This window comes from Diadema antillarum, unplaced genomic scaffold, assembly GCF_040938485.1.
Source record: "Diadema antillarum isolate AM-2024a unplaced genomic scaffold, OU_Dant_1.0 seq00000563_RagTag, whole genome shotgun sequence".
In the NCBI taxonomy this organism is placed as follows: domain Eukaryota; kingdom Metazoa; phylum Echinodermata; class Echinoidea; order Diadematoida; family Diadematidae; genus Diadema; species Diadema antillarum.
The window spans coordinates 2,583,544-2,605,934 of record NW_027271502.1 but is presented as its reverse complement, the minus strand read 5'-3'; the positions used below and the strand labels follow the sequence as shown (position 1 = coordinate 2,605,934).

The 22,391-nt window shown below is 39.0% G+C and overlaps 1 protein-coding gene across 1 annotated transcript; it reads right to left on the bottom strand.

Moving 5' to 3' along the window:
• Nucleotides 1–3,622: 3,622 nt before the first annotated feature.
• On the bottom strand, nucleotides 3,623–14,605 carry LOC139735112 (transmembrane protein 161B-like). The gene is made up of 10 exons (XM_071645882.1): nucleotides 14,522–14,605; nucleotides 13,895–13,998; nucleotides 13,078–13,167; nucleotides 12,049–12,336; nucleotides 10,604–10,755; nucleotides 9,851–10,055; nucleotides 8,927–9,052; nucleotides 7,035–7,209; nucleotides 5,993–6,089; nucleotides 3,623–4,045 (listed from the first exon to the last, which is right to left on the bottom strand). Exons 1-10 carry the CDS (start codon nucleotides 14,522–14,524, stop codon nucleotides 3,708–3,710), a joined length of 1,578 nt encoding a protein of 525 aa, XP_071501983.1. The 5' UTR covers nucleotides 14,525–14,605; the 3' UTR covers nucleotides 3,623–3,707.
• Between the last annotated feature and the right edge of the window lie 7,786 nt (nucleotides 14,606–22,391).

Here is a 22,391-nt window from a genome sequence, read left to right as displayed (position 1 = left end):
TATGCAGTCACCTCAGTGTCTCACCTTGTCCAACTCATCATCATCTTCATTTCTGTGGAACATCGCAGAAAGCATCCCATTTTGATGCTTTATCACATGTAAGGCAGCTTACACTGTTGTACGGTACACTGCACACATTTGTATGGTTTAAAGGTAATGGCAAACTGGTGTTATATACAGTAGAACAAATATTGCACGGTCTTGTGGTAGCCAACAGGGAGCCCATCATTTTCTGTTCTTTTTGTACGTAACACAAAAAGTAATTATATGTACAATAAAAAATGTCCAAAGGTTAGAAAAACTAGAAATGTCACTTTGGCGATTGGTGTGCCTCCGCTATATTGCATTATTCTCCCAATAAGTACAGTTCATATTGCCAATATGAGACCACAACATAATATGACTGGCAAATAATAACTTTCTGGTGATTATTCACCAATTCCAGTGACAATACTTAAAGCCACTTTCAGCATATGGAAAATGGGTGGAATTTTAGCATTTTCACATGACTTTTGTCCCCATGGCTTAAAGCTTTCCCTAGAGAATCTTTATTTGGTAATACATGCCTACACTATTAGTTTCATGAATATACATTCAGGCATTGCAGAGATAAAGGGGGGGGGGGGGGGGGAAGTACTGAAAGTTTAGCAGATGACCTTGCCATGACCTTTGACCTTTAACTTGTGCACCCAAATGATGGTACGTACGTATGCCAAGTTTCATTTGAATACCTCAAACAGTTGTTAAAAGAATCGTAAAGTTTTGGTTAAGACCTAACTTCACATTTCTAATAATTTTTGGTGAGATAACAAGAAAAATCTTATGAATAAGAAAGAGCATGTAATTCCAAGAGGAATTCACTCTTTATTAGATGAAAATTGAATTTGAAATGGCTGAGATATCCAAATCCCAGCAATCCTAATAAAAGGTGGGACCCACCTTTAATAAGGACAGCTTTGTTTTACTTTGTTTTTAGATGTCTCAGCCATTTCAAAATCGATTTTCATCAAATAAACTTTGAATTCCTCTTGGCACGGTATGCTTTGTACTATTTCATAAGTGGTTTCTTGGTTTCTAGCAAAACGCTGAAAGCCCAATCCTCATCTCCACCAATACTATACCATCGCTTTATGTTATGTTGTCCACAAAATCAGCTACGGATGGACCGGCGGAAAGATGGAAAGACCAAGACAGACGGATAACCCCAAAACACAATGCCTCTGATGATACTTTGTGGCAGAGGCATTAAAAAAAATAGTACGATTACTGGTAATAGATTTCCATTCAATACTGTGCACTTCTACCTCATGGAAAACCACATCCAAAACCATGCCCTAGATTTCACTCACTCAGTCTACTGACCATGAATTTCAAATTCTTTTTATAGTTGCAAACCACACACAATATCATGAATAAAGGATAGTTTACCACTACGCTGGGCTGTTACATGATAAGCAACTCCAACTTTCCCTCTGAGAAAAAAAACAAACCCATTAAAATCATTGCATAAGAATTACTCATACATATATCTATGAAAAATTCAATCACAGATGTTGCCAGAAATAAATCCATGATCATAATGTCACAGCCTACAGAAATTGCATGCAATCGAGATCACCGATAACCATCATCTCGTCTCGAGTGATGCCCTATAAGGTAACACGGTACATCTGTCATACTTCAGAGTATTAAATAGCATTTCTCTATTGCAGGCGCCCACCATATCTGTCGCAGACATCTAGAAATCAAATCTCAATGCAAGCCTCTGCCCGGGGGCGCTTAAAGATTATCAGGATATTAGTGGTCATCAAGGGATCCACTTTAGATCAAACCACCTCTTGTCGATGAAACGCGCAATCTTTTCAATCAAAACCGTATCAATGAAAACCTCTCCAACACACTACTGATATTCCATCTTATGGTTACAATCTGTACTTACTTTCTTATCATCATATCACTTCCACATTTTGTCATTCCCGGCAGCTTCTGAATACAAGTATCTTATCACAGCAGAGTCAACTCTATGGATTCTTCATTCCAACATATTCATTAAGTACATTCCTATTCAAGTTCTGAATTTAAAGCCCAAACAAAGTTCTGGTACGCCTGCAAAAGTTGTCAAATTTCGCTCCCAAATGTGAACGTATGCTTAGGAAATGTGCAGGATAACGATGTTATTACAAGATATTCGATGGGTAACGACGAAAATGCGAAATATTAACCAAAAAGGTTCAGTCTCAGAACTTACCCGAACGGGGTCAGGCTAAACTCGGACTCGGGGATAACTCGGCTTCGCTTTGACGGCGGGATGAGTTATAATGGTTGTCCCTCTGATTGTACAGTGTTGTCCTATGGGAGCGGCCTGTATAAACTAGCGCTTCGTGTTCTGGTTACTCGCAGTAATGGTCCGGCCCAGTTGTTACAACACGCGCATCAAAAACCTCTTTTGCGCGCATGCAAAATTAGTGTGCGCCTATCAAGCACCTCTAAAACAATCAAAGGCGCTTGATAAACAACAACAAAAACTCCAAAGACCGCGCGTCTCAGCAACTGAGGACCACGCGCTGTCATTTTTGTTTTGTTTTGTACAGGATTACGTTAGCACGCACTTTCCTGTCCATTCAGTTAGGCCTCATTTGGTATTATGCAGTGGCCAGTAGAATGTGGCGATCACTTACTGCGTGTGAATTGTCTGAAGTAGGGTCGAATTTTTCCCGAGACCGAGTTAGTCTGGAGCCTTCTGGAATAAAAGTCGGTTTTCCTACTATTATTATTTTTCTCAAAATACTCCAAAACGACTCATCATTCCGGCAAACCGCATCAGCCAGGTAAGTTTCTTAGTGGACTCTTTCGATATATTGCAAGCCAAAATGAAATGGTGCTAGACGGGTTCTCAAGCACTTACCGAAACTTAGTTTTCACTTTAACAACAGTTTTGCATGTCCATGTACCAGTTACATTATGCTATAAGGTTGGCAGTTTTTTTTTTTAATTATTTTTTTTTTTGCAGGGTGGCTAAACTATAGCTATGCCTGCTCTGTCTTTTTCTCACAGGTTATACATTTCCAAATCATACAGGAATTTATGAAAATGTAAAAGTCTTTAGTACCACTTTATGGCCTCAAATGAGAGGTCAAATCAGAAAAAACACTAAAACTTTTAAACAATAGCAGAAAAAAAGAAAAGAAAAAAGGGCAAGATTTTCTGATTCTGAACCCAGTCTCCATGGGACTCTAGAAAAAGGATAATCAATTGCCAGTACCTAACCATCCTTTGAGATCACAGGTGCACCACTTATGTGCTCTCCCATCCAAGCATATCGTTTCCATGGCAATGGCTTGGGATCTGACACTATTAAGGATCATACCAAGCAAGGGGAATATGCCAATTGCTCTTCAGTGGGTTGTTCCCATACAACTGCAATAATGGAAGCAAAACAAACAACTAAAAGCACACGGAAACCAACAACAAAACAAAGTGAAGATGACATAGAGCTTCAGTATTTCATTCAACTGCTCATTCTCCCAACCCCCCCCCAAAAAAAAAAAATCCAAAAAACATTCCTACTGACCTTTTCAGTATCTCAACTTCTCAAGCATGACAAAGCATACTATAGCCTGCATCCTACAGAGGTCATTTCACACAATAAATAGTGGCGAGATTCCGTGAAACAACTATCGGTAGCTAAGGCCAGGGTGGAGCACCCACTAGCTGTTAGTAGAGACATAGGAGTGGAAGGCCACGCCGAAGGAGCTGGTGATGAACCAGGCGACGCAGACCCACCAGATGAGAAAGGTGAAGACGCCCTGGAAGAAGACGGGTGAGAAGACCTGCTTGAGCACCGACAGGGCAAAGGCGATCTGCGCCTTGGCTTCCCGCACGGGGTTCACATACGCTGCTATCTCCTCCACCACTGACGAGCCCGAAGATGACGACGACGATGACGAAGGAGCTGGTGATGGCGTGACTGGCGGCGGTGGCGCAGTCGATGAAGAATTAGTTACATTTTTTTGGAAGTTGTCAAAGATGCCGTACGAGTATCCCGCTGCACAAAAAGATTTAGAAAAGTAAAAGACGAGAAAGTTTACTGACTACATTGGACTCCCGTTACAACAAAGTCCTCGGGACAAATAATCAATAAAAAATGCATAGGGTGGACAATGCTGCGGCCTAAATTTTGACTTCGGTTAACTGGAATTTTGTTATAATCGTGCTCATTATACTGTAAAAGTGGAAATTTTCGCGCATTTCGTGCAACCCGAAACTAGCGCAAAAATAAAAGCACGCGAATATTTTTGCTTGCCATATATGTTCCAGTAGTTGATGTCTTGATTCCGCGGAATTAAAAACACGCGAAACTCTTTTTACCCTGCCGAGTGTGAAAAATTAGTGGCGCAAAAATAACCACTTTTACAGTAACACGGTAACAGGAGTGCACTGTGTTACACTTGCACTGGCAGCATCCAAATACGTGGTTTCAAGGGGAACGGAGTATGGATGTTTCTCTGAACGTATTGGGAAATATGTTCTGCATGGAACTATCTGCATTTAGGACTGACAAGGGCATCAGAATGAGTAGAAATACACATTCTGAAAGGTTCTTATCTCCTGCTGAAACCCTTAACCCTATTCTAACTGGGCTATTTGAGACCAAGTTTTTACTGGGGGGGGTCAATTGACCCCCCCCCCCCCCCCCCCTTCAGATCTCGGCCACCGATCGCGCGATAGCCGCAAAATTTTGCCTAAAGATAGAGCTGGATGTCAACTACAAGATTACATGGTCATACAATAGAAAAATATTTCCTTTCTATTTTCAATAAATTAATTATGCAAATTTGTGCATGAAATTATATTTTCACCTATAACTCCATCAAAAAGACTGAAGGATTGCTTAATTTTTGTGTCAGAATTCCTCAAGACATATCAAACAATTTTCATGTAAAAAAATAGCGCAATCAGAAACAATTTCTTTTGTTTTTATTGTTTTGTTAATTTCTTATGTATTTTATTGTTTCTTCAACCTTTTGTTTTCTATTGTTTTTTCGTCAAAATTTGTTGCAGGCACTTTTTCAGGCTTATCTACACTAGAATTGATTAATTTCAAGGGTTAAAAGTTGAAATAATCTAATTTATATCAATTTAACCCCAAAACACAATTTGCATTGGATTTGCACACAATATCATGAATTTGAGCTGTTTTTGGGTTGACATGCATATGCAAAACATTACGTAACTTCAGAACGGTGTACCCGGACGTCGCAAATTTGGTCTCAAAATTTGCGGGAGACTTCAATGAAAAAAGTCGTGAGACGACGCAGCAAAATCTTTGCGCGTTGCGGAATCGTAGCGCGAAACGTCGAGGGGGGGTCAATTTCAGCTAGAATAGGGTTAACCCTAAAGGGGCCGGGCTTTTTTGGCTATGCTCAGACCGGGGGGGGGGAGATGGATTCCGCCCCCCCCCCCCCCCCCCCCCCACATAAGTATGCGTGGACATCGCAAATTTGGTCTCAAAAGTTGCGCGAGACTTGAACAAAGTCAAGAAGCCTTCTCGCATTACAAAATTATAGCGCGAAACATCGAGGGGGGGGCGGATTCCCCCCCCCCTGCCCTTTTAGGGTTAACCCTTTAGCAATCAGAAGATTCTGTACATAATGGCCTATGTTAAACAATTGTTGATTACAGATAAGTAAACAAAGCTATTCAGTGAGACCCTCTTATACAACATCCTTTCAGCCACCCCCCCCCCCCCCCCCCCCCGCCATTAGCTTGGACACTCAAAAAAAAAACCAATGCGCTTTCACACTTTCAAACAGGATTTTAAAAACAAAAAACAAAAACAAAAACAAAATGGGCTAGAAATGACTTGAATATGACAATCATGGTTCACAATGATTCTAGAAATCATTTGATATCAAATGTGTCGTCAGTAAATATCAACGCATGGCTCTCCACCGATGAGATTAAAGAGTTCACTCGACCCGTTCTATAATACCTGATGTTTTTAGAATACAGGCAAAGCAGAAGAGAAGGATGACTGGTGCGATGTACTGGAGAGCCACAACACAGAGGTAGTAAAAGACTCGGATGACCTGCACAGTGAAATAAGACAAAAGGCATACATCAAACTTTTGCATATTGTATGCACATACCATCGGTACTTATATACGGCCACAAATGGCCTGCAACCCCTCCCCCCCCCCCCCCCCCCCAAAAAAAAAAACAACAACAACAACAACAACAACACCAAAGGTTTATTTGTACACTGTAAATCAAGAAATATTCGCAGCATTAAATTTTCGCGAATAGGAGCTGATCGCCTTTTTCGCGGCATAGAACTTTCGCAAATCTTGGCTCCACCGAAATTAAAATGCATGCGAACATTTCTAATTTTACAGTATGCCACAATGTGATTTATTTCATGCATTGTATCAATTAGAGTTTACATCATCAAGGATGATCCACGAGGACTATTTTAGAATGTTGCAGCAACATGCCACAAGTTTTATGCACCATTCTAAAAGATGCAGGACTAGTGTCACGACACTTCATACTGACGACATGCAGAAGACAAGATATTTGCAAATGACTTGAATGTGTCTTTCAACCTACTAAAACCTGGCGATAAGATTTGCATCCTTTTAATTTCAGCTCTTTAAATTTGAATCTAGTGATCCTCAATAACACTACAATAGCACCAGAAAAGCACCTGGGACCCTCAAGTTTCCAGGGACTAGACCCTGCCCAGAGGCACTAGAGACTTTGCCCACATGGATAAATGCACAATAACAAGAGTTTTTCGATGCAGCATGATAAATATTTTAAAAGTCGAGGATCACTCTATAATCTAAAATAGAATCAACAGTTGTAGTAATAACAACAATGACAATATACTAATTGTCACAATTGCTATCAATATTGTCATCATCATCTTCAACTTCATCTTCTTCCTTATCATCATCATCATCATCATCATCATCATCGTGAAATAAAAGAAACGCACAGAAAAAGGTTTATTTAAAGCCAGCTGTGGCAACCTTCTTTTGGAGCTCCAAGCTGTTGATGCGACCAGCCTCTTTCCTCATCTGATCAAACCTCTCCTGGGCCATGTTCAGGTAGGCCTGGAGGTGAACGGTCATCAGTGATATCCTCAGGAGGGCAAACGCTGGGATGAAGCTGAAGCGGACAATGTCGAACGTCTCGTCACTCATCCTGGCCGAAAAGAGACATAAGAATAATAATAATAATTAACCCATGGAGGATCGATGGGCTGATTTTGCTACAACACGATTTCCCATAGACACTTGTCTAAGTATACTTGGGATTTGTCTTCAACTGGTTAACCGTGCTTATAAATATACGTAGTGTATACGTTCCCATGCGCTCAAAAAATGGAAAGATTATACAAAGACATACAATTCCAATTACAATGAATTACAATGATATAATTCCGATTACAAAGAAGAAAAAAAAGGTAAGAAGAAAAAAGGTGAATTCATAGTGGAGGATGAATGAGCACAGAAGCTGGTTTGACATTTCATTTCTGGCACGTCATGAACTTACAAAGAATGTCATCACTCAACTGTTTTTCAAAATCAGGTAACTAACCTAGGTGTAGCTGTACACCAAGAGAATAATTCATATTAAAATACTTTAAAATTAGAAATCTTCAAATGCATTTTAATTTTGTGAATGTCGTGAGAGCCAAGACTTGAGAAATTAAAATGCACACAAAAGTTCTTGTCTACACTATATGCACTGAATGCCAGTGGCTATTCGCAAAAATTTTATGCCACAAAATAAAGACCACCGGCTCCAGTTTGCAAAAATTTCGAGTCATGAAAATGTCTCGCTTTACAGTGTGAGGATTTCAAACGCGATCTTCATGACATTGTGTTCTACCACGAGGCTTAACCCCTAGTTGCCGGAGGGGGGGGGCCTCCGAGGCCCCCCCCCCTCGACGTTCCACGCGATGTATCGCTATTGCAAAAAGCTATCGCCGCGATGTTTCATGACTTTTTTCTTTCAAGTCTCCCGCATCTTTTGACACCAAATTTGCGATGCCCGGGCGTGCGGTTCCGAAGTTGCGCATAAATAGGTACGTGCGTGTCAGACCAAAAATTGCTCAAAAACGTGAATTCGTGTACAATGTCAATGCAAACTGTGCTTACAGGTAAATTTCATAAAAGCATGATTATTTGGGGGTTTTATTGATTAGAATCAATTAACAACATATTTTCTTGTTCGGAACAATGTCGCGGACAAATTTCATTAAAAAAGAATGAAAAACATAAAGTCGAAAAAACAAAGAAATACGTAAGAAAGTCAAAAAACAATAAAATACTTCAGAATTTTTTTTCTGATTGCACAATTTTTTTCTCTTACATTTGCTAAGGACACTAAAAAGAATATTTACACAAAAAATTTGCCTGTTTTGAGCTTTATTTTGTGATTTATAGCAAACTGTCTGATTTCATGCATCATTATGCATAGATTAGCATAATCTAGCATAAATGATAATTAAAAAACAAATTAACTTCATGGTACTTTAGATTACGTCATAGGCAATGTGTGTGCCAATTTTCGTCGGATCACGCAGTCGACGGCCGAAATCTGGAGGGGGGGCCTGGATATATCTCAGCCATTTCAAAACCATTTTCATCAAATAAACATTGAATTCCTTTGGGAATTACATGCTCTTGCACATTTCATAAAAGAGGTTTCTCATTATCTCATTGAAAAAAGTTAGAAACTTGGAAGTTAGGTCTAAATCAAAACAATACGATCCCTTCAAGTGACTGGAGAGTAATTTAATCATTTTAGCAGATGAGGATGTATCGAGCGCTTCTGGTGTGAAGGATGAACACCACTGAATGTATTCAATGGTGCTCTGCAGCATCCACTGAATGGCTATTGAATGGATACTCACAGGGCTTCCTCTGTGAAATTGACCTTCTTGCCCAGGGTGGGGCTCCTTACGTAGTCCCTGGCGACCGGCTTGACCCACAACAGGGCGATCATGAGCGGAAACAGGAAGCTGGTGTGGAGGAGGATTCTGGGAATGATCGGGGATAGAAAAGAAGAACACATTGCTGACACTGATCGCATTATTTCAGTTTCTAACGACAGATTAGCTATACAAGACTATTTTATACTCTGCCTACCGCCTGATTATCAGACAGTGGCAATAATATCAAACACTCTCCTGCACACACACACACACAAATTCTTGTGTGAGGCTTCAACTGGGGATATGGCAGTTTGTTCAAGGTAAGTGAGCATATTCCATTGTTTCTGAAAAACGTATTTTATTGCTTATTGCAAAGAATTCACTAACTGAAAATGAAAGCCATCCAAAACGTTACTCATATTCAGTTTTAGTAGTAATTCAAAATTAGGCTTCATGTAGTGTATAGGTTCATACTCAACAATTGAGGATACATGAATCCTTTCTAGAATTTCCCTATTTGAATATTGTAAAACATTACTATTTACAGTATCATTACTTAATGAGTCTATCTTTTTTCTTTTTTTTTTGGTTAATCGGGAGTGCCCCACTATTTCGCGAGTGGTTAAATTCGGGATTTTGGAGCACAGCACAAATGTAGGTACTACTGAAAGGAGAAATGTACGGGTGCATGTCACAAAATGTTGGAATCAGAGATAGCATTTTTTGTGTGTTTTTAAATTTGCGAACAGCACTCCAAACAAACAGGCATTTCCCTGGTGTGGAATGTATGCCTAGTTGCCTGGAAAGAAACATGGCAATATCCCCAATTGAAGCTGTTTACAAGAGCACAAACACACACGGACACAGATGAACATCAGTAATCACACTGCATCTGGCACTCACTGCATGTGTGGCAGGTGGGCGTTGTGCCTCAGGGAGTCGACGTGCATCTTGGCCAGACGCAGCCCAGGGAACGTGAGGAAGGCGCCCAGGAGGGCCGCCACCAGCGCCAGGATGAATTCGAACGTGGTCCGGGACATGGGGCCCTGGGACTCCAGCTCACCTTGGGCTAGGTAGTCGCTGGCCCCCCTCAGGAAGTCATCATAGGCTGTAGAAATGCGTTCAGAGATGGAGAATACACTCTCGAAAATTTGTGTGTTTGTGCAGTTCTGGGTCCCTTGTGTATACTTACATGACAAATCAAACTAATCAAAGCAAGAAGCACGGTCTTATCAAACAACTTTTGTTAATATTGTCAGTTGGAGTTACAGGTTTTTCAATCATTATTATGTCACAGTACTTGAAGTTAAACTTTTATCTAGTTTCATTCGATAATGCAAAATCTCTCTTGTATTTTGTTATTGCAATTGCAATTTGCTCATCCTAACAGAGCAAGATACCATGTGTGCCTGTTATGTCTGTTTTTCTTTATTTTCTCAATCATGTCCATTGTTTTTTACATTTTAGGTACATATCACAGGCATTTGGTTTGTAGTCCAATACTTGCAGGAATCAAATATTGTGATTACACTGAACTAATTTCTTTGCAAAAGAAACAAATGGCTGGTGCAAATTATTGTCAATCTAATCTGAATAACTTACTTCCACTGTACAATTGAAGAAAAAAAATTATTAAAGTTCTGCACTTCTACTAACCTTTATCAACACCAAATTCCAGGTATGTCTCATCAATGACAATTACTGCCATGGCAACGACCAGGAAGAGGAAGCCAAAGGTCACACACAGGGCCATCTCTCCAGCATCCTCCGACTTGAAATAGAGAGAGGTGAGGGAGAGGAGGATGTGTCTGGAGGATGAGGTGGAGGTCAAGGAAAATATCTCCAACAAAAATGAAATCTTTCCATCAAGAACAGACTGGTTAAATAAACTTGAAGATAGTGAGTGGGTCAAAACAATGCCTAACCCCCAAGCTGCCAAGCAATCATCTGTAAAAGACTTAAATCTGATACATACAATTGTACGTAGTTCTCAGCAGGGCTCAAAATTCATCTCCCACCATCTGGAATTGGCTTGCTATTTATCAAAAGGCTCTACCAAGAAACTTGTCAGGCTGAAGTGATATGCCAGGATAGTGAGTTGTTTGGAGTATTTCGAGATCAAGAAGTGTACAATAATTTTTTAGCATAGTGCTTACACAACTTTTATTCCGGAAGCACCCTCCTCATTCAGTAGTGGGTAGGTACAACATTACTAGTACAAGATGATCAACAATAGTATCGAATTGCACTCAGCTAATAAGCTTTATTTGATTCACTCTTGCACAATGGATGCTGCTTATGGCCTGATATAATCCATGACATGATTATAAAACATCACGCAGCAAAACACAATTGGGTATGGTCCAAGACTGCGATACTTGCACTGTACTTATCTCAGTAATATATTACATTTTTGTTGTTACCAAACTGAATTGTGTTACCACAGCAATATTTCACACACTTTCTATGCATATGTCTCCATTTTACACCAGATATCGACAGAAATCGATCAACAGTTCTGATATATTGGAACTGCATTTTACCTTTAAAGGGGCATTCCGGACGATTTTCATAATTTCACATCACGAAGTACATAAATCAACAGCTCCATGCATAGATTCCTGGAATTTATTGTGGTCCTTGAGCAGAGAAACCAATAAATTGAAAATCTTAAACAAATTACACTGAACAGTGTTGATGACATCAGAGCCTCATATATTTCATAAATGTGGCAGTGTAATTCCAGTACAATACCACTTGCTCAACAAGTTCACCTGTGAAAAATCTATGCATGCCTTCTTCTTTTGTTCTGCTTCCTTGAGCCCCAACTCATGCATTCTTATCATGCTTATGGTGAGGCTGCCATGTCATCATCCTTGTTCATTGCAATTTGTTATATATTTTGAAAACACTCTCATTCCTTATCCCAATCACTTATAAATTCTGAAACTCTGTACTCGGTTTAACTGATTTATAGCTGTTCAAATGTAAAAGTCTGAAAATCATCCGGAGTTCCCCTTTAAATGCCGTGTATGATAATAGCAGCAACATTTACAAAAAAAAAAAAAAAATAGTAGCCAGACGGATTCTTCAAAGGATACAAACTGAAGGCCACGCCCATTATCATCCAAATTAAGCTGAGGTTGAGATCCCCCTGGGCGTCGACCAGGGCATAGTACACCTCCGTCACTGTGTGAACCACTGTTGCCATCAGCACAAAGTCCACCAGCCACCTATACTCGCCATAAAAACGGATCTGCGTGAGGTGAGCTGGATGAAGTGTCTCCGTGGTCAGTTCAATGTCCAGATTCTTTGGCACTGAGAAGGTCTGCACTTGGGTGCCGGACACAGACGACGCAGCGCCATTCCGCTTGCCTGCATTCTCTGGTCTGAATGTGAAAAACAATGTCTAACTGTTCAGTGCTGGTCCTTGCACAGGTAACAGGCTCTCTTGTAAGCAACATTTTGAGGCTTTTGAGACCGCATGCATGATAGTTTCCGATATCGAAATGTAGTCGATTTGCACAAAGTAAAACTCATTGTCCTTTCACATGTCATGATATCATAGCTTTAAAAAACAAAGATAGACACCACATGATCAATTTCCATGGGCAGTCTAAAAAAAAAATACTGAGTAAGTTGAGGACTACTACCTTCTAATCTTGTTTTTGGACAGTTCATCGAAAAAAAAATGATCTCCCTTGCAAAGTTTGAGTATGGAAATATTCATGATGAATGCTACTATCCTCTTGTCATAATTAAGAATGAATACATAACTTTTTTAAGGGGGTCATAAACATTCAAAACTTATGGAAAATATTGAGTCTTTGAGGTATAAATGGAAAACACACTCACTTCAAAGTGCAACACACACAGCTAGTTCAGGGCAAGCTTTTTTTCTCTCCACTTACATGTGTATAACTTTAGACCAGCATGGCTAAGACAGAGATGTCTGCAGAACATATCTGACCTCTATTTTGAATACTGAAAAGAGAAAACCAACTGGACCTTTCTGTTATATACAATTTATATTGCAATCATCATACGAATGAAACTGCTGTCGCAGCATCTGCATCTCCGGTATATGAGCTCAGAATAAAAAATATTGATAAGCAGACGCTAGCTCATACCTATTTCTTTTATGCCTGCCTCTGCCCTGTACAATACCAGCTGCCTTCTTCAGTTCATCATCAGATGGGTAGTTGAAGTATTTCAGATTCCTGTGCGAAGAAAGAAAGAGAAAATATGACGATCTTGGCCATAATGACAGGCATCATAGAAGAATGAAAGCAAGGGAAGATCCCTAAAAAAGAGGCTTCTTGGACCAATATAAGTGAACGACAGAAATGAATCTATACTTCTGAGTTTCTGTCAAACATTGCATTTAGTATCTCACCCTATTGGCTACATATGTGACCTCGACAACATGATGATATACATGTACAGTACACTGTACAAATGTCATATTGGATGTGTCTTAAACCTGTTGAAGACGGACTGATTTTCCTATAACACACATTTCCCATAGACACCTGGCCAAGAATACTCAAGACTAGTCTTCAACAGGGTAACAGTCGTCTTGACAATATGATCATATACCATATATAACCTTGACAATACAATGCAGATGATACGACTCTAATATTGGATGTGTCTTTTAACTGTCGCCTGGACAATATGATGATATATGAATGACATACTGGAATTTGCAACTATGTGTGTAGCATCTCAATATTTGTCCCTTTTGTTTCAAAATTGTACTGTTGCCTTTTGTTTCACTCACAGAATGTATACCTCTCCATGAGAGCTATTTTCCTCAAAAATACAAAGTATGCATTTTAGCAATATCCAATGGCATGGTCTACAAGACACTCTTTGCCGATGCGATTGCACAGATTCCCCCTGCTGATCAGTTCCAAGCAAAATCAGACTCAATGAACAACTTACCCTCTGGTAATCAGCCACTGGGCAAAGGAGTGGTAGGGCACGATGACCTTTTGCATTATGCTGGACATGATGAGGGTGAAGACCAGCTGGGGCCCGAGCAACGGCTGGTAATGTATAAGAGAGTGGAATACCAGTAGTGGGAGAGAATATTGGTTAACTTGTCTGAAGAGAAGACAACAACTGTAAAGTGGCAAATTCAAACAAGTGTGGACAGACAGATTAATCAACCAGAACACTAGATGCTGGGAACTTGCAAGTATAGCCAGATCTCAAGTTTAAATAGTTTTGGCTAGGCGAGTTTAGAATGACAGTATACAGCAGAGGAAGGGGTTGGATATGAGCTATGGACAGTAGATATGGACTGTAGATGTATGTTTGCACAAGGAAAAGGAGAGATGTACTAATAGACTAAGAGTGTACCTTATACAAATGTACTTGCATGTGCAACATTTTTCCAGTATAATAAACCATGTAATAATAATTGACAGTGCTTATTATATAGCACATAAACAAAGTGCATACGGTAATGTCCCTGTACATGTACATAAATATTTCCTGTGAATGTGAGAAATTATCAGTTTTACAAAAAAGAAAATGAGAGTAACTGCAGTCCGTTATGTAGCTTACCATGCTGTTCTATGTCTCTGATATCTCTGCCTGATGAAAATTACCAAACTCTGTTTAAATGGTGTTTGAAGGGAATACTGTGAAGAGAAAACAGTATATAACAATAACATTACAATCACGATATACATTGTACAATGTACATGCCTGATCCAAATCTTTATGGCTAGGGGAAGAGGGCAGTGTAAAGCGACTGAATTGAGAGTCAGCTAATCCCCCTAATCTCCAATGTGTCAGCATGGTCGTGCTTTTGGACTGACCATGTATAAATATGTCTAGATAACTAGTACCACCGACCAGTAGGGCAGTATACTGAATTACAACACGCTATTGCTACATCTTTTACCACTCTTGAACACTACTCCAGAAAAGGATTTCTCAACTTCTAATCCTTATATGCTATAGGATAATAGAACCAACACTTGCTGTCGGGCGAAAGCTCTGTGGTCTAGTGGAGATGACGCCTGTCCGGTGATCAGGTCGTACAGCTGTAGGTTCGAGTCCTGCTCGAGTATGTACGCCCATGATTTTTTTATCATGGCTACTATTAAAAGAATGATCAATTCAGTGCTTATTTACGTCGATGTAGGGCAATTTGTCAATCAGTTGCAATGAAAACATCTCGACAGAAGAATTTCATGAATTTGAAAGACCTACCACTTGCCAAATGGTTTTGCCAAATGCCCCTGTGTGTGTGCAAAGTTAACAAGGGTTGGGTGCCTAGTCACTGTATAGAGTGGTACATGTACACTTTCTAGTAATTCTACAGTTATTGTATGTCAAAATTAGTGGGGGGGGGGGGGGGGTAAATATGGAAACACACACACTTGCTAAGATTTTTCTGGCTGTGTCCTATAAAGGTCCTCTGAACCCCCACCCGACCTGGATTATAAATTGCCGTCTGATCCCACTGCTACAGTTCCTCCTCAATGCTACCTTAGTTGTTTGCTTGAAGAAAGCCTTCATCATCTTGTTGACAAAATCATGAAAAAAGGTATGGTTGCACGATTGAGGGTACCAGTAGCTCTATTCGCCTCTATAAGGATTTGCAGCTTGTTTATTCCAAAAGTATAAAACAAATTCGCCAAAGTTTTTCCTCAGATACAATGAATTACAAATGCCGTAAATACTGCAGTTTTGAATCTCATGACCATCCTGTTGATTCTGAATCACTGTTGTAAAATACAGAGACTCCAACCCCAAGAACCTTCTAATCTGGAGATTCTCCAGCCCGAAACCCCTAGCAAACGGGAGACTCCAAGTTGATGTGTGCGAAGCGCGAAGTTCCTAGGGTTCTAGATGTTCTCTGGTGCTATCTAAGGCTTATTTTTTTTAACATAAGATAGCAATAAGTAAGAAATCCTTTCCACCGGGAGACACAGAGCCAGGGCGGGAGAAATCAAATCTCAAACGGGAGAACGGGAGATTTTGCAAAAATGGGCTTTCGGCGGGAGATTTTTTGGAGTCTCTGAAAATAAAGCAATTTTAGTACATGCGATGCATTTTCTTTGCACGGCTTTAAAATAAAGGGTACCTCACGTCATAGTCACGATCGGCACCCCTCCCTCCATAGACACGTGAATTTCACAGTCATTTGCCGTTACTGAGCGGATGTGTAATTGAAACGCGTTTATTCTAACAAAGTTAGTTTGTTAGTTTGTTTATGAGATTGACTTCGTTTCTTCGTTACCAGGGTATTGTTTTCATAACTAACGGCACTTAATCTTTGCACAAACAGCCATGAATGATGTATTATGCAGGGTGTCAATGTCAAAAAAGGTACCCTGCCGAAAGGTGGTACCCTTACACTTTATCCATTGGATTTGTAACATGAGCTAGGCCCAATTACCGCATAGCGTGTGCATCCGTGTGTAAAACTTTAGGTAACACAGCCCAGTCGCTGTAAGTAGCGCGACAGACTGCACAGCGTACTAACAGCGTCTGGTGGTGTTTCACAAAGCCGTTCTTAAAGTTAAGAAGGACTTAAGTGCAACTGGTGATCAGTTCTTGTGTGCTATACTTATCAGAATCTCAATAATTCGGCAGCACAAGAACTGATCACCAGTCGCACTTAAGTTCTTCTTAGTTAAGAACGGCTTTGTGAAACACCCCCCACTGGTCGGGCTAAAAGTTTAGGTACCAGGTACTGTAGATCTATTAACGGTTAGCTGGCTATTCAAGCCATGGCAGCAAGCTCAGTAAAATTTACTTGCCTTTTTATGTTCTTCAACACAAATTGGAAAGTCACAGTGCTCAGCTCAGCTCAGTTCAGTCATTTCAGTGGACATCCACAACTTACATTGTACAAAACAAGCTCACACACACAGACGGAAGCTAGCTGGATTGCCTGGAAGATGCACTGTAGATTTCTACGTGTAAGCTGCAAGATTTGGAGGTGAGCAGTTGGCTTGACTTGTACAAATCTGTGGTGTAGAACAGCATATTAAACAGCCACACAATTCTTTTGAGGTAGCCTGCTGACTAATTTGGTAGAAGTCGTTTGTCCGCACGGAGCAAAATTGCGTGTTTAAAGAATTGACCGGATATAGCATTTAAAAGAACATGCATAGCTTTCCATCATTAGTGGGGTGGCTTAGTGACAGATATACTGATAATCGTGACACGCCGGACAAAAGTGTCATTTTTTCCTCAGACATTGGTATATATATGAGGATCAAAATTAGGGGGTGCTCCAAGAAATCCGCTAACAGAAAAAATGAGAAAATGCCCTTAATTTGTACATAACAATAATGTCTGAATTCAAAGACTATACACAGGGCATTCGCCAGGTTTCTGTACAATGCAATGCAATGTACATGGTTGCTAGTCTTAAAATTCAGACCCATAATACGACATATTATGTGCATGTTTACAGTAATACACCATTTTTACTGGTTTTCCTATGGTAACAGGTGGTTAGTCTGTGTTGCAGACCTGAGGGAGGTGTGTTGGAATAGTCCAGTTTTCTTAAGCACCTTTTCATTGAATAATTTCATATAATTTCTTGTAAAGGATTTTTTTAGTACTGTCTACCTCCTGTAGAGAAATGGCAAAGAGTGACATGTGACTCTGGCTCAGATACTTTAAATCTTGGGCAATGACTGAGCCAGGTGTAGGACTATGTCACAGTTCATTTTTTCTCCCAGAACTACTAGTTTACCAGTAGAAGAGCTGCATATTCCATTGAGAACTTAAGGTTTTGGGTATTGCCCTACATATTTCCTAACAAATTTAACCCGTTTCCTCCAAGATTGTGTGAATTCCATAGGTTTAGCGCAGGGATTACCTGGTTCCCGTAAGCAATTTTTATAGTCCGCACCTCCCCTCTTTATATGTTTCTTATTTCTTATGGGGGTTATTCAAATGTTTAAAAAAGTTAAAAGTCTGCTTTCATAGATAAAGTTGAATTTAGACAATTTGAATATTTTTAAAGATATATTGATATTTGTAATTTCACTCATAAAGACTTAAAGCGGTTTGAATATTTTTGGTCTGATAGCTATGTATAGACATGTTATTAAAAAGTAAAAGCAATGTTTGATTGGTTCACATTATCCAAAGAGGGTGGGATGTAGTTGGCTGGTGAACAAAGTCTATGGGGAAGTTTAAAAAGTTGATAGAAATAAAACAAAATCGGCATAGAGCAGAATCTAAATCACAATATGATATGACAAAATTCCCGACCCCAAAGGCGGTTGATTCTATGATGCTTTATGTCAAAATACATTCCACCCAAAAATACATGTGATTGATAGGAGGAAAAAGTATAGCACATTAAAAACAATATAGTTCAACTAACCCCATTAGTCCAGCAGCATAATGAAATGATTGTTAAGTTTTATCGCCTTGTCAATTGAAGATGATGTTACATAATGACAATTATCAAAGTCAGGTAGATCTACTAGTATATCAAGAAACCAAAAAGAAGGGGTGGGGTGGGGAGAGAAGAATGAAGTAAGTTATTAGTATCTGTAGTTTTGGTTTTCAGTATATTCATTTTAATTTCCTTAATTTCCGTTAGGTCATCATGGATTGGAGCATTTGTGTACTAGTAATCTGCCAGGAACAAACACAAGAAAAACTTAAAGGTCCTATATATACACTTTTGGGAGAGTGACTTGAAAAAAATGTTCAGGATATCACATTTTATGCATAATATGTGTAGGTCTGGGGGCATTTCATGAAGCATTTTGTCCGACAAGTTGTCGGACAAATTTGCTCTCTGCCAATCAGATGCAAGGATTTCTGTAGTTTGTAACAGTTTGTCAGAAAAATATCTGACCAAACTGCTTCATGAAATGCCCCCCTGTTGTATCACAAGACATCCTACCATATACAGTTTTTGCAATCAAAGCAAACATATAAAGAGATATCAGTATTTTTCTCATTAAAGCATAAATGCGGACGGTTTAGTCTGGAAACATGTTATCATAGAAATATTGTTCACATTTTGTGTTATTAACAATACTTAACATTGATTATACAGATTCATTTTTTTTTACAGAGGTTCTTTCTATCCGTAACTCACACTTAAGAATAATTTTCAAGCACTAATTTTGGGTTTTTGCCTTTAATTATCCACAAAAAGGAGGACTCAATGCATAAAAGGTGTATGCTTTATTTTTGGAAAATGTTGAGGAGATCAGGAAAATAATATATATTGATGTAGATTTTGGACCTGAAGGAGCAGTTGAAGCATTTTTAAGAAACAATGCCTTGTGGCATCGTTCTTATCATCAAAAATTAATAATGACAAACTCAAATGAAAATTGGAGGGGGGAAGAAAAGATGAACATAATGACATGAGACAGCTTGGTAAAGATTAAACGCTAAAATAGACAATGCAGCCTCTTTTCTCAGTTCATACTTATCCAGAGTGTGTGCTTTCTTTCCAGTACCGGTATTATTATTTAGATAGGTTAGGGGAATCCCTTTGAATTGTGTGATACATCATTTTAAAGCTTACAGTCTGCTCTTTCAGAATCTGTCCTTAAAGGACAAGTCCACCTTCATGCGCACGTGGATTCAGTGAATACAACAATATTAGTAGGACACATCACAGAAAGCTTGGAAAAAATCGTACAATCCGTTCAAAAGTTATGATTTTTTAAGGTATCTGCACAGTCGCGGCTGGATGAAAAGACTACCACAGTGTATGATGTCACATGCGCACATTCTAAGGAAAATGAAATGAGAATTTCACAAAACCATACTTTTTGAATAAAGTTCACATAGTTTCTTTGACTTGCTAGTGACGTATGTCAAGGGTAATATTATTCCCCTGCCTTCTGAAAGAGAAGTCGAGTATCCTTTTGTAAGCGAAAATAATTTATGTTGAATTTTCTTTATTCATTCTTTATATCGTTGTACACATGTGATATTACAAGGTATAGTAGTCTTCTCATCCAGCCTCGACTGCATGAGCAGAAACTTCAAAAATTCATAACTTTAGAACGGATTGTCCAATTTTCCTCAAACTCTCACTGATGTGTTCTACTATTGTTGCTGCATTCACTCAACCCACATGCTATAAAGGTGACAAATCTTTGTCTGGCGACTTTTTTGTTGATCAATAATACCAACCCTGATGGAAATCTCTTCAAATTCATAAGTTCTGAAGTCTCCTTTAAGTTTAACCAAAATCTATATATGTAGTTGCCATGGCAACATACCACTTAACACTAATGAAAAGTATTTCAAACCTCTATACATCCCGTTGATCAGTTGTACCTATTCAAATGGAATCTCTTCCAAACTGGAAAATAGCCTCCTGTAACTAACTTCAATTAAAAACCCTAGTTTTGGGTTGCCATGGCAACGCACAAATCAACAATTATATTTGACCCCTGGTTTATACTCTTGGTACCTTCTATACAACGTTCATATCAAATTTTGTGAAAATTGAATCTTCCTACCTGGAGAAATAAACAAAAACATGATTTTTAGAAAAAGTTCATTGACCTTTGACCTTTGACCTTTGGAAATTTCACCCCAAATTCAATCAAAATATTTTACTTGTTCTCAATATTCTTCCTGCCAAGTTTTATCCAGATTGGATATTCCTGACCTGAGAAATAGCCAAAAAACCTATTTCACAAATAAAGGTCATTGACCTTTGACCTCTAACCTCCTTCCCAGCATCAATTTTCTTGGAGCACCCTATTTTTTGAGAAGGTACATCATGAAGTACCTTTGGTGAAAAAATCATGCTTTTGTCCGCCGTGTCACGATAATTTCACTAAGCCACCCCACTACATGTGCCGAGTTTTCCGAGACCCATTATTGAAAGACGCCATCTGCTGATCGTACGGCTCCAATGTTCCTCATCCAGAGACCTGCTTCCCACCGCGCGGCGCTCCTCATGTTTGCATTCATTGATGACTGTCGCATTCTGCAGCAAAAAGCCAAAACAGCTTTTCCCCCTAAGTGGTGGAGAGGAGAAAAATCTCTTTGCATTTTAGAGCTCAGTGCTGTCCAATACGGGACGTCAGAAGTTCTAGGGATGGAGGAAGTTACAACAGTTTCCCCTTTGATCCCATGTCCGATGCTGTCACTCACAATATATATATATTTGAGGTATAATAATGTGCAATACTGGAGCTGCCCCACAGATATGAAGACAATCGATTTATGTGTCTTTGCATCATGACCAGCCACTCTCAAAGGAAGATAATTCCCCTAAGTATACGTCTTTATGAAGGTAATTAGGCCTACTTTTCCTCGTCCCTTCTTTTAAAAGATGATAAGTAGGCCTGCATACAGTAGAGGCACCGGGAATCGCATCGAATACATTACCTGCGCAAAGATTAATCAAATAAATATCAAAATCACTTAATTTTACCCGTCTTTACACTAATCTGACATATAAAATGAATAAAAACTATTTTGAAGATTGTACCATAATGTTCATTTGTCGGTAGTGATTGGAAAAATACAATCGGCTTTCTGATAAGGGTACAGTTTCAACAGTATTTTTTTTTCACAATATACCGCTCAAATTTAGGCCTACACTTTTGCACATCCATTTCATTTCATTTCATTCATTTCATTTATTTCCAAATTCTCATTAAAATACATGTAACGAAGAACAAAGTGAAAATAATAACATTACATTGGGTAACAGTGTACCTGTACAAGAAGAAAAAACACAACGGAGAGAAAGAGAAAAAACTAAAAAGGGGGAAAATTCTAAGAGAGAAAATGGAGGAGCCAGCAGATCAGAGGCATTTGGCTTTTCTACGGCCGCTGGACTCCCACTTGATATTTTATGCACGTTATAAGATACGCTTAAAAAGAGGGAAAGAAAGACAAATAAAACAGGTAAACTATGAGTGAAAAATATGTAAAAAATACACATTGCAGACATCACATGAATATTTGATTAAATTTCTGCAAAAACTTCAATTATAATTATTCAACAAATATCTTTTATATTTACGTTTAAAAGAGGCAAGGGAAGGACATAACTTCATTAGATATCAGGCACATGATTCCAAACATGTACTCCTTGATATTTAAGAGATCTTTGCGATGTAACATATCTGAGAAGAGGTCACCAGTTTGTCTAGTTGGTGTTATAATACCATGAATACATAAATGAGGCGGTTTGTAATTTACATATATCAAATACAGTAAGAAGCTGGAGCTTTTAAAACAGAGGTTGCGAAGGTGTTGAGGGGTGAAAATTTGTTATTGCACGTTATGACCTTTTAAATGAGATTTTGCACATTGGCCCCAGATCATTGAAGAATATATATGTTAAATGCATGCGGCAATAATTATAGTGGCGTTATAAATATATAATAAAATCCTTAACGATAACAAATGTCTTATCCTATAGATTACTACACCTGTTGCACAAGATATTTTATGT